The 13837-nt window shown below is 42.6% G+C and overlaps 1 protein-coding gene across 1 annotated transcript in view; it reads left to right on the plus strand.

The window, feature by feature from the left end:
- Nckap5 (NCK associated protein 5) overlaps nucleotides 1-13837 on the plus strand; it is a 799776-nt gene that overhangs the window by 240113 nt on the left and 545826 nt on the right. Inside the window, exon 3 of the mRNA XM_038349244.1 lies at nucleotides 9547-9610. Within this exon, the coding sequence (XP_038205172.1) occupies nucleotides 9547-9610 (64 nt within the window). The remainder of the gene's footprint in view (nucleotides 1-9546; nucleotides 9611-13837) is intronic.

Consider the following 13837-nt stretch of genomic DNA (forward strand, 5'->3'; position numbering starts at 1 on the left):
ACCAAGGAAAAATGACCAACCATCATAGGACACAGTTTTATTAACTATGTTGGATTTCTTTTGAGTAGAATTTCAATATTCAAAAGAAATAAGATGCAGGAAAAGGTAGGGAATTTCAAGTATTTTTTCTAATATTTGAACATAAAAAACCCTTGTCTACAAACAGCATTTTTTCAGAAGTAATGTTAATTCAAGAAATTAACTGGTTCTTCAATGCTTTATAAATTATATATCTCAAGGAACTCTGTTTGAAGTCTTTGGCCAGAGTTTGCCCTCAAGGGGAGACAGTTTAACAGTTAATACAAGTAATTTGTATCTCCAAGTGCAGATGAGTTTGCTCTTGTGTGCATTTTGCAGTTATTGATAGGAGGTGGTTGGGGCTACACTCTGCCCCAGAGAAAGATGGGGAGAGAAGAGGATGATCTTGCTTCAGTTCATGATTGTGTTAACACAGGAGGGCTTTTTACTTTATCAAACACTTTGGCATAAAAAGCACAAGTTTTTCTAGGGAAAGATAATAGTTACAAGTGAAAAAGAGAAGGAGAGGATGCAGACGGACAAATTAGTACATCTTTAAAAAGGGACCATTATGTATGCAGGTGATACCTAGGATTAACGAAATGCTACATGCACAGGCTTTTTCTTCTTGTGTGCTCACATTGGCACAACTATCACGCTTTGGAGCATGGGGTTAACTTACTGGCTGGCTAATGTGCTTCCAGGATCCTCTTGCCTAAACCCCATCCCACCCACAGTACAAGGGTAATAGACAGCTTTTTATGGATGCTGTGGATATAAACTGCAGGGCAAGCACTTGACCCTCTAAGCCCATAGAAACCTATTGGTTGCCGTTCTTTGCATGGAACCAGTGTCTGATATTGAATATGGGTGAAGGTAGCTTGTAATATGGTCTTGTGCCTGGAAGACACAGGATACAATAAATGAATGACAACCACTTATTCATTGTAGTGTGCTTATTCCCTGTGCACCCAAATCCTGTATTCTTAACTTTCTAGCATCTCACAGCCTATTACGGAAGAGAACTAGATAAGCAGAGAGTGCTAATATCATAGATGGTCCAGTGGAGGACTGCGTGAATGAGTTAATAAATGGAAGTGTAGACGTCATTTGCAACTTAGTTTATGAAAACAGAAGGACTGTCTTGGGAAAGAATATATGGCAAAGGATATGTGTTGCGTGCGCACACATGTGTTTACACATATGCGCATGGAGGCTAGAGGACAATCTCAGCTGTCAGTTTTCAGGCACTCTCCACCTTGACCTTTTATTTTGGAAATGGTCTGTCACTGGCTTGCAGCTTGCAGAGTTGGCCTTGCTGGCTGGTGAGTGAGCTCCAGGTGTGCGTCTATCTCCGTGTCTCCGGGATTGGGATTTGCAAATGTGTGTTCCCGAATCCAGTTTTGTTTAGGTGGGTTCTGGAGAGCAAACTCAGGTCCTTGTGTACCAAATGAACTATCTATGTAGCTCCAAGGAGAATTGTGTTAGGTTGCTGTTAAAAGGCAGTCTACTAAGATTCCTGTTTTTGTTATTTTGATTTATCTGTGTATTGCAACACAGAAAACTCTTTGGAAAGAAACATCTCTTGATTTGGGAAGAATAGAAGCTACATCTTTACCAGCAAACACAATGCCATAAATTCTTTTTGCTCCTGAAATCAGGATCTTGAAATCAACTTGTTGAGTTGCCCAGTGTCTGGTGCAGAATGTTCGTGAAAGTCCACGGATTTGAAACACTCTCTCCACTTACTGACTTTTCATATCATAAATCTGAAGAGAGTCTCCCAGCATGGAATGAAAGAGTGATTTACGGTACTTTAAAGCATCCAGGAAAATAAGAAATGGGAAAAAATGGCTGTGGAGTTTTCTTTGGTCTGTGTTATGCTTTATAAGAGTTTGTTGAAAATCTGTTCTCCCCTTACGTGTCTGGAGAGGTGCATAATGAGATGAAATACTGAGGAAAGGCTAATTAATTTAGCCTGACTCCGGGAAAGCCGCCACTGGTCTCCCCATCTGCCCAAGCGACAGGTGCGCCTGCCTCTTGGCATTGTCCTGCCCTCTGCAGCGGGTGACTCCCCAGGATGCCTGTGTGTCGAGATAATGATCCTTGAACTCCTCGGGAGAACAAACCTGTTCTCTCTTCACACGTACCAGATCGCCACCGGGCTTCTATTCTTGGGGCTCCTATTCTTGGGCCTTGGCTAGAAGCACGGCTGGGTGATGATGAATTGAACCTTTCCCCCCAAGATTTTAGAGCATAACACCCTGCCTCAAGGCACAGATGAAAACAGTCATTTATCTAATTTCCCTCTAGGCATTTGGCAGCATCTTCCTGGGGAAAATTAGGAAGGAGTGTTGATTGAAACAAAGCCCATGACTGAGCATGTGTGCATGTGGGGAACTGGATTTGCATTTCGCTTCTACACTACAGAGTACATTGGCGCTTGGTATTTGGTGATAGTGTTGGCGGGCATGGTATTGGTGATGGTGGAGGCTGTGGTTGGTGTGTGTGTGTGTGTGTGTGTGACAGGTCAACCTCAGGTGTTGTTCCTCGGGGGCTGTCTGCCTTGGATTTTGAGACAGGCTCTCCACTGCCCTGGATTTGTTCAAGCAGACAAGGCTGGCTGAAGAGTGAGCCCCAGTTATTCACTTGACTCCATATCCCCAGCACTGGCTTTGCAAATGAATCTAGCTCTTTATGTAGGCTCTGGGATAAAGCTTGGGTTCTCAGGCTGACAAAGCAAGCATTTTACTAACTGAGCCATTTCCCCAGCCTTAGTGTCTTCTGTCTTCTTAGTAAAATCTATTAAGTCTTTGGGTTTGGCTCATGTTCAGCTGGTCTCCAATGCACTGTCTCCTGTTTCTCACGGTATTTCAGGGGCAGTGTTCATGTAAGTGGTGGGTATGGAAATACTGGTGCTGTTACGTTTTCTTTTCCCTGAATGTACATTCATTGGTATTTTATGTTTTGGACGAAATGTTATTTAAACAGCTGAGAAGAAGGGGTATGAGGTTCTTTTTCCAGCCTTTGTGGACATCTTATATGTTGCCTTGCATACATGAGGACCTTCAGTTTCCAGAAGCTATCAGAAAACCCAGCTGTGGGACTGTGTGCTGTGGGCAGAGTCAGTGGTGGTCAGGTAGCCTCACCCAGTCCGCAAGTCTTCAGATCAAAGAGAGACTGTCTCGAGGGTACCACTCTTTCCCCTTTGGGATGTCTTGCCCTATGAGTCATGTTGAATTTTGTAGACTTTTCCCCTCAGCAGCTTGTATAGGATACCATGAGAGCTATCCTCAGAGAGGAGGCCTCCAAGTCAGTTCCAGCTCAGTTCCTCACATTTCTTCAGTCCGAAAACAGTGTTGTTTTCAGCAATAGAATTCTTACCTTTGCATTCTGAGAGGCAACCTGGGGCTATAGGAATAGCCTGTGTTGTTTGGGGGAGTTTCTCAGATCCCTCTGGTTTGTATGATACAGAAGGAGTCAGCATGGGGGTGAGGGTGAGAGAAGGGATGGAAATAATGTAGAGTACTCATTGATGAAATTCTAAAACAATTTAAAAACAAAATGCAAGAATAAGGTATATGGTATCTTGAGAAGTGACATCTGAGGTTGCTGATTTATGAATTTGCTAAAAAATGATCATATTTAAGCTTTTGATTAGGGGGAGACAAGGCATTTGTCCTGCCTACTCAAGCATCCCATGTTTTCACACGACACATGGGCATTTCTGCGAGTTCGTCTCAGGGCTCTGCTATTTCTGAGGATATATAGGGCTAAACTCCTTAGGTAGTACTGCTGTGATATTGTGTACCCCCTTTGTTCTTATTCCGTCATAGTAGCGGCTTGTCAGAGGCTACCTCACGTGATGCTACAGAATCACAGAAGCAAAGATGGGAGTGAGTGGAGGGCTCTTGTTTTTATTAGCCAAGCATGGATGCTGTTTGCTAAAGGATAAACTGTGCCACTCCTCTCTTGTTTTCAAAAATCTCTGATTATAGGTGCTACAGAGGTGGTTTAGTGGTTGAAAACGTGCACTGTTCCTGCAGAGATCCTGAGGTCAGCTCCTAGCACTCTGACTGGGTGACCCCCCACTACCTGTTGCTCCAGCTCTAGGGGATCTGATGCCCTCTGGCTTATGTCATCATCCTCATGCACAGAGCCTCAAAAATCTCTGCTTAAAACTAATAATGTTATGTGTATATTAACCCATAATAGAATTATAACTTGGCCTTATTGATTTTGAGACAATGTATCCCCAAAATGACTACTGACCATTCTGTCTTTACCTCCAAAGTGTTGGTATCATAGATGTGACTCGCCATGTCTGTTTTAGGTGGCTCTGTGGATGGAACCCAGGGCTTTATCCAAGCGGGGCAAGGACTCTGTTGTCTGAGCTATACTCCAAACCCCTTACCATTCATTGTGCAGCCTAGCTTTCTAGTGCTGAACCTCCATGCTGGTGTGCCCTGGCATGTTAGGTGTTCTTTCTGGTTGTATGCTCCATATGTGCTGAATTTAGACTTGTTTTGTTTGTGTTTATTTCCCAATACTATAGCTAATAGCAGACCCAGAACAAACTATTAGCATTTGCTGAATGAGCTAGAATTTTTATTTATCATTAGATTATGTAGTTTCTGTTGCAGGGCTGTTCTAGGTCAATTAAAGACACACCTTGTCCTAGTTTCATTTCTGTTGCTGTGCTAAAATGCCTGACAACAATCAGTTTAGGGAGAAAGTTTTATATTAGGCTTACAATTCTAGTTCAAAGTCCATCCTAGCAGACGTCACAGTGGTGGGAACTCGAAGCAGCGATTCCCATCACTCCCGCAGTCAGAATCAGAGGAAAACATTTGTGCATACTCATTTGCTTCTACTAGAGTTTTCCACTCTTTTCCACTCTTGCACAGTACAGAACCCTCTGCCTAGGGAATGGTTTCACTCACAGTAGGCTGAGATTCCTATATCAGTAACTTAATTAATACAACTCTCCACATACGTGACTACAGACCAAAACTGGTTATCTGACAATCCCTTATTGAGACTCTTCCTAGATGTTTCTAGGTTGTGTCGGGTTGATAATGCTAACCATCGGGGGCATATATGTTAGGTTGCACACACATTATGACGTTTTAAATACCTTGGGATGTAGGGACTGAAACTGAACTCCCAAACCAACATGCAGGGGAGAGTATTACAGGAGGTTTTAACACCACAGTATCTTGGCCACAGTGGAAGAAACTGGCTTTGGATATGCAAAATCATTATTTTTAACTTTTATTGTTGACAACATGTACAAGCACAAATAGCTATTACTGCTTCCTTTTTCTTGAAAAAGTGAACTAGCAATCATAATGTTATCTGATATTTCCTGTAGACAGAAGTTTCTGTCCTGCCTGGTCCTGAAAGTTCAGTTCCAACAAAACACACAGAGGCTTATATTAATTACAAACTATTTGTCCCGTTAGCTCAGGATTATTATTAACTAGCTCTTACAACTTAAATTAACCCATAATTCTTGTCTGTATTAGCCATGTGGCTTGGTCACTTTTATCGGTGAGGTATTCTCATCTTGCTTCCTCTGTATCTGCTAGTGACTTCAGAATGAGTCTTTCCTTTTCTAGAATTCTCCTAGTTTGGTCACCCCACCTATACTTCCTCCCTGACTACTGGCCAGTCAGCATTTTATTAAACCAATACAAGTAACAAGTCTTTACAGGGTGCCAGAGCATTATCCCACACCAGTTTCCATCAAAGCACAGAGTCTGTAACACATTGCAGCATTGTAACACTGAGTCTGTAGTAGTTTGCACTGGGGTGACAGGCCCATGAGTGGCCATGCCTAGCTTTTGACATGGGTGTTATAGATTGAAATTGTACTCATGCTTGCATAGCGAGTGCTCTTGCACACTGAACCATCTCCCCAGGGGTTGTTTTGAAGGCGTTTAGCAACCTGAGGCTTATTCTTCATTTGGATATAAAATGGGATAAAGAGTGAGGATCCATTTCTTCCAGAGAGTTAAATATTCTCTTTCATGGAACTGAAAGGGGAGTGAGTACTGTGTCTGATTTGTTGTGTTTTTGATATTGTGTTTTGTCCCTGTTCGGGAGCTAAGGATCCGTGGCTTTTGATCACATATCCCCAGGCATTGGTTTTGTAATCATAAACACAGCACCGGCCTCATAATGAGCTCCCAACTTTGCAGCAGAACAAACTAGGGATGCGTCGTGAAATTGCCGTTGTCTGCAGTCAGCAGGAGAACTAAACTCTTCAGATGAGTGCCTGAATGTACATTTGGTGTGCGGAGCTTGAAAGGCAAGCGTTCTTTGTTTGTTTATTTATTTATTTTACACACAACTGTTTGTAAGAACCTTCAATTAGCATGAAAAAGAAGCTGGTCCCAGCTTCACAGCCAGTTTGGAACTACAGATTGGAAGACATGGTGTGCCAGGACATCCAGGACAAACTAGATTATTGATGAAAGAGGCTGAGCATTTTGTTTTGATATCTTGATTGCATTTATTACTTGATCCCACAAGCATTAATATGTAGAAAACATGAAGACCGTACCACAAATGCTATTTCCTCTTCCACAACTTGATAACGTCCTTTGCTTGAGTAGTGACAATGTTTTTCATGGGTATATCAGGATTTAATATTCCTGTGACACTCATCTTTTGATGTTTCTCATTCATTAAATTCTAAATCAATGTATTAATTAATTAAAATGCTACCATCCATGGCCGAATCTGAATTCTAACATTGCCTGTCTGGAGCAACTTTCCATTTTTCCTGGATCAGGATTTAGTATTCCTGTGACACTCATCTTTTGGTGCTTCTCATTCATTAAATTCTAAATTAATGTGTTAATTAATTAAAATGCCACCATTCATGACTGGGTCTGAATTCTAACTGCCTGTCTGCAGTAACTTTCCCTTTTTCCTGGAGTTCATGTTTGCCTACATATTGTGTCTTCATCTCTATTTTTGAGCCAGGGTTGCTCTAACACATATGTGGTTCTCAGTACCTGCAAACACATAGGCTATTTTGATGCAACACCCCTTCTTTTATGTACATATACATGTGGTACCTATACATGTGTATGCCAGGGCAGAAGAGGATGTTCCTTGTCCTGTTCTATCATTCTCTGCCTTGATCTCTGAGACAGGGTCTTTCACTCAGTCTGGATCTAGGATGGCATTCAACATGCCTCAGGAGTCTTCCTGCCTCTGCCCGCTGTAAAGCTGGAGTTACAGACATGTCTATCAATGCTAGAGATTTGAACTTGGGTCCTTATGCTTACATAGCCAGTACCTTTCCTGCTGAGCCATTTCTCCACCTCTGTAACATTGGTCCTTTCTGTGGGGACAGCATTCTGGGTTGGATTCCTGGTAGCTGTTGTTCAGAGTCTTCATTTTTTTCAGTAACATTTTTATTAACTTTTCGAACATTTCATAAATGTGTTCAATGTCGTTGATCACATTCACACACTCCCAGTTCCTACCCTGACTTGTCCAAGGCCCACGCCCCCAGAAGATCCTCACTCCCTGCTTTGAGTCCTTCTTAAAATGCATACAACATTCAGACTTCATCAGAGATGTCTCTTGGTACAGTAAGTGGTGGTCAGTGCACAAAGTCAAGTTGGTCAAAGCACAGAGAATTAGAGTCAGTGGAATACTGAACCACATTGGGGCATCTCTATCTATCTATCTATCTATCTATCTATCTATCTATCTATCTATCTATCTATCTATCTCTATCTGTCTGTCTGTCCATCTGTCTGTCCATCCATCCTTCCATTTTTCCATCTGTCCATCCCTCTCTCTCTCTTTCTCTCTCTCTCTCTCTCTCCTCTCTCTCTCTCTCTCCTCTCTCTCTCTCTCTCTCTCTCTCTCTCTCTCTCTCTCTCTCACACACACACACACACACACACACACACACACGGCTCAGGGTTCATTGTAGAGGAGGGGAAAGAAAACTGTAATAGTAAAAGGCTAAGGAGGACCAGAGCAAAACAAGGTTTTGTGGGTCTGACGACCTGACAGGACTGCCGGGCTTATGAGCTCACAGTAGCTGCGGTTGTCTGTACACGAAATGCACACAATTGGTAAGACAGCTAACATTACTTCATGCTGGAGGGAGAGCACTGTAGAATCACTGATGGTCAATGGAGTCATTGACACTTGATGGCGTCTGGGGTTCATAGCACCACACCTAACTTTCCACATAAGTTCTGGAATTTCAATTCAGATCCTCAAGCTTGCAAGGCAAAAGCTTTATTGACTGGTTTCCTCCTCAGCCTGGAAAGTTGGTTTTTTTCCTTTCATTTGGGCAGCCAGATTTGTCATAGCCCTTAGAAGAAAGAAATCCTCTCACCAATCTGGGGATGGAGCAGTCCCCTCTGCATTCACTTGCAGATGTAGCATAGGAGGGATGAATGCCACTCAGATACTTCATCTCACTGTAGGGGAGGGATCTCTGGGGAAACTGTCACTGAGACCTGGAGCTGGCTAGAAGCTGCTCTTTCCCTGGATGTCACCTGTTCACAGTTTAAAAATCTGGAAAGCCATTCAGAATGCATGCATTACTACAAGCATTCTTGACATTACATTGGATATTCTATACGTCGGAAGTGTAATTAGTTATGATGAATATGAAATGAATCTTGTTATGAAGTATGAATACTAAACTTGAGTGAGCAGGTCTTTATTGTGTGTTTGCGCGTGTTTACATGGAGGTCAAAGGCTTGCGTTCAGGAGCCTGTTCTCTTTTCCACCCGTGAGCGCCACAGGTCTCAGATCCGTCGATCGCAGGTCCCGGGGCTTAAGCACCTTTACCTTCTCAGACATCTCACTGACTTACAATCTGACTTGAACTCTGTATTTTAGTAAATTTCCTAGGCCTTGAGAATATGCAGAGTTTTAAATTTAGACTTTGATGTAGAGAAACTCAACACTCGATCCTGTCACAGCCCAACTCAGATCTCAGTTGTCCCTTTAGCCTTGTGGCCTTCAGTTTCCGCCTCTATAGAATGAGTAGCTGTCATGCTCATAGAATGAGCAAAAATGTCCAATAGACTTCATTTTACACAGCAAGCTTGCAAATGATTTTCTGTTTTCTCAAGAATGGTGTAGAGTTATGGTTTGTTTGCTTTTTAAAATTCAGCCTGGTTATAGAAGGAAAAGAGCAAACAAAAAATATAACCAAAATCAATATTAATGAAATAGCCTCAGAAATGTAAGTGACAAAGGATATATGCAAATGAGGTTAGTGGAGCACTGCTTAACCTGGCGTTCAATAATTATCCCTCTATTATGAGCTCCAAAGCAAAGGAGTCAGTGTCATGTAGCTGAGTAGAGACGATGCCCCAGTGACCAACCACTTTAAATATTTAATATTAAATATGCTTGAGGGAAGGAGGTAAGTACAGGATGGGTCACTCTAGAGATTTCAAAAGAATGTTTCCCAGCTATGTGGTGCTGTCTCAGCCCCGGGAATAGTTACCTAATCACGTGTTTCTGTCTCTCCAGGGAGAAGTTGGCTGTGGCCAGGCTGCAGAGAGAAGTTGCTCAAAGGACAAACCAAGGGGCCATGGTGAGTCTTGGCTTGTCTTTCTTCCCGTGAGTCTCCAGTCCTGACAGCTCTGGGTTCAAAACCATTCAGTTCCAGCAAAGTGTGTCAAAGCCAAATATTTGCTTGTAGCCAACTCCATGATTATGCCTTCAGTAAATTGGTATGTTTACAAGCTCTGGCATGAAAGGTGAGAGAGATGCAGACAGAGGGATGCAGACAGACAGACAGACCCTGAGACCAGATTTCAAAGAATATCCAAATGTTCAAAGTGTGAAAGACTATGTTTGAAGAATCTTGATTGGATGGTCAGTCTTCCATCTGTCAGTGCCAAGTCCATAAATGTACAAATTTAGATTTTTAGATAAGGACATTTCAATATAATTGTCCTCTCAGTTATTGGAAGGTAAATGAAGCAAATTACAGAAAGAGCCCTGGGGGTGTTTCCTAACGTAATTCCCTTTTATTTTCCCCCTCCCTAGTATCTACAGGGTGTTCTACCCTCTACATTACAACTTGACTTCTTAAGAAAACTGATATTTCCTTGTGTTTCTGAATGGCTCAAAAGAATCAATACATTTCATTTTTGGTCCACCTGAACTTCATTTTATAGACCATTGTCTTTGCCAAAGTATCTGCTGAGGTACTACTGTAACATCCGAGGTGACTGTCTGGGTCCTCTGGGAGCCTGTGCGTGTGTGAATTAACTGCTCTTGCAATCTCTGAGAAGGAAATATAACACCAGCCTTATTTTGCTCCTCTTCTGACAAGACAGGGGCAGGTGTGTGAGTTTTCCTCCTCTGACAAGACAGGGGCAGGTGTGTGAGTTTTCAGCAGAAGAATCTGTTCTCTATGAAAAGCAAGTGGCATCTCTGTTTGCAGCCCCCAAAGGCTGCTTCAGTCTGATTCCATGAGAGCTAATGACAGTTCATCCACCAGAGGAAGGAAGAAGTCTGTGAAAGTTGCTGGCTCTGTCCTCCTGATGGGGAATGCAGGAGGCTGGGCTACAGGCTAGATGCTGAATGCATCTGAAGGGCACAGGGGACCAGAAACAGGCTGGCATATTTTGGGAAGGCAAATCACACTGTATGTAAGAGTCAGAACATGGAGAGAGCCTGCAAATGTTCAGACAATTTGAGGCAGCCATGCAGGAGCCTCTTTAAGCGATGACGTGAAAACAAGCCGGAAAAGCACAAAGGTCTGAGTGTTAAGCTACATCTTCTCTTCTGTACTGCTCCCTCCATGAAGACAGCTCTGTGTTTGAGATAGGCTCTCTCACTGACCTGGAGCTCACCCAGTAGGCCAGACTGGCTGTCCAGCAAGCTCCAGGGTTCTGTCTGCCCCCATCTCCCAAGCCCCGGGATTATAAACACACACTGCCATGTCTGGTATTGTAGACAGGTCCCGGGGTAGAGCTCAGGTCCTCATGGTTGCATAGCAAGCACTAACCATGTGAGTTTCCTTTCTAGTCCAAAAGATTTTTTTCTTTTCATAATAAACACTTCATTTTGGAATGTCATTAGATCTGCACACACATTGTACACTGCAGCCCTTCATCCCTAACAGCAGCATTTTATATGACTATGATCACCGCAACAGAGAGATCAGTGTTGTATTACTGTTAATTAAATTCCAGAGTCTGTTAAGATTTCACTCTGACCCATTAGTGATCTACAATCCAAAGCAAGACTCTGCATTTCATGTAGAAAGGTTCCCCGCTAGTAGCAGGGATGCATACATGTGTGCAGTTTGTACTGTTACATATACATGGACTATGCATCCCAGCTATGGCCCAAGGGCAGTCTGGGTTTGCCTCGCACTGTCTGTCGTTTACTGTCCCCAAGGTAGCACATTTGGTCTGGGAGTTTTGTTCCACTAAGGAAAGTTTTGGTTTACATCATTGGTTTACAGTTCCCTTTAACGCCTTTCCCCAGGTGGTCTTCCTTCTGAGAGATGATTGCGCCAGTGCTTTACTCCGCTGGCTCAGTGCATCCTTCCAGCGCACCTCAGGTTTTGTTAATGTATAAATAAGATCCGGATACCTGAATGCTATAAAGACATCGTTCTCATTAACTTAGAGAACCATTCAAGTTTTAATTTCTTATATGTGAATCTTTGCACATTTCAGTTAGACATGTTTTGGTGTGAGGTTAAGAATTATACACACACACGCAGATATTTATAAAATAATGTATATATGGGGAATTAGCTAACTATTTGGTGTGTATGCATATATACATATGAGATATATGTTAGCTGAATTTCCAACACCATTCGCCAGGCAGTGAACCCCATGTATGACCTTTATTATCTTCCTAATGCTTCCCGCAAACCTTGTAATTGACGGGATTACTTGTACTTTGCCACTGAAAGCCCTGTAAAGGTCATCACATACATAGAAAATGAGAAGAATAATGGCATTTGCTTTTAAATATATGTATTTATTTTATTTTATGTGTGTGGGTGTCTCACCTGTGATTTATGTTTGTCCCCTAAGTTGGCACAAGATGCTCCAGGACTAGGTTCTCAGCACATAGGAGAAGGATTTGCCCCAGAGGGAGAAAGGGGCGAGGGATGACAGACAAAGATAAGAGTCAGAGGACAAAGGAGCTTGTTGGACTTCAGTACTTTGGTAACTGGACCTTGGTTGTTAGCCTCTGGAGGAGGAAGTGACCAAACAAGGGAATAGACTGGTGGCTAGCTTTAAGAAAGTAATGTAAGGGTTTAGCAAGGTAGGGGAAATGGAGGAGGAGGGTAAGGCAGAAACTGTTGGTGCCCTGTCTGCTGTGCTTGAGCCTTCTAGAGTCCCCTTGTAATGTACATGCGTGTGGGCCGTTACATGCCTGGTGACTGTGAAGGTCAGAAAGGGGGATGGAGCAGTAGAACTGGAGTTATGGATAGTTACGGGCCACCATTAGGATGCTGGGAACTGAATCCTAGTCATTATTATTATTACTGTTATTAATATTACTATTATTATTACTATTATTACTCTGCAAGAGAGAAAAATGTAGCGCTCAATAAAAATCAAAAAAGACAGCATTTTGAAAAGTAAAAAAAATCATGTTTAAAAATTATAGCCTAACACTGTCTGGGAAATGTCAAATGATGCAGACTTTCTCAAGACTGACTTGAATTTTTTTAAAACTATCATCTTGAAAATAAATTTCAAAAAAAGAGTAATAAGTGTTCTTAAGCACTGAGCTGTCTTTCAAGCCCTGAATACTCACCCTAAAAAGGTATAATTGCGTATGGGAGAAGAAGAGCACTTATTCACTGCTTGGGGGAATGCCAGTCTGTGCAGCCACTTTCACAGTGAGTATGGAAAATCCTGAAGGGACTAACACTACACCTGCCCAGCTACCCCACCATGGGGTCCCCGAAACACTCTCCTGTCGGCTCATCAGGCTTATTGCTGCTCTATTCGCAGTCGTGAGGAAGTGCAGCCAGTCTAGATGGCCACTGGCAGAAGAACAGAGCAAGAAGATGTTTCTATCCGTGATGCAAAATGAAATCATGACATTTGGAGGAAAATTGATACAACTGGAAATCATAACCCAGACTCAAAGAAAAATACCATTTCCTTTTAAATGCAGAAGCCACGTTTAAAGTTATGTGTCTATATATGCTGATTTGTATCTGTGTATATATTTTATGAAACTGGAAAGGGGTTCATGAGGTGGGAAGAAGAGAGCCTATAGTCCAGGTAGATGATAGACATGTGATAAGAGAATAGAGGGAAGGACAGAGTCCGGGAGAAAGGGAGGAAGCCAGCCAGAGTGGGGAGCAGGCGGCAGCAGGTGGGTGGTGCACTTGGGAAAGGGAATTGAATGAAAGAAAGAGATGGCACAGTAGAAAAATGCTGAAACTCCACCTCTTCCCCCAGCTTGTGAATGAAGACTTCATGAAACAGTTATAAAGAAAATTAGGGAGCAAGAGATGTTGTAGGAGTGGGTGGGCTGTTTGTTTTCCTAGCCGCCTTGCTAGTTTACACCCGAAATAATCACACAGAAACTGTATTAATTAAATCACAGCCTGGCCATTAGCTCTAGCCTCTTATTGGCTAACTCTTACATCTTGGTTTAACCCATTCCTATTAATTTGTGTGTCACCATGAGGTCGTGGCTTACCGGGAAAGATTCAGCATGTCTGACCTGGCGGCTCCATGTTGGCTTTCTCTGTCTGCCTCCCTCCTCCCAGCATTTAGTTCTATCTTCCCACTTATCTAAGTACTGCCCTATCAAACATCCA

This window comes from Arvicola amphibius, chromosome 12 (assembly GCF_903992535.2).
Source record: "Arvicola amphibius chromosome 12, mArvAmp1.2, whole genome shotgun sequence".
Lineage (NCBI taxonomy): Eukaryota > Metazoa > Chordata > Mammalia > Rodentia > Cricetidae > Arvicola > Arvicola amphibius.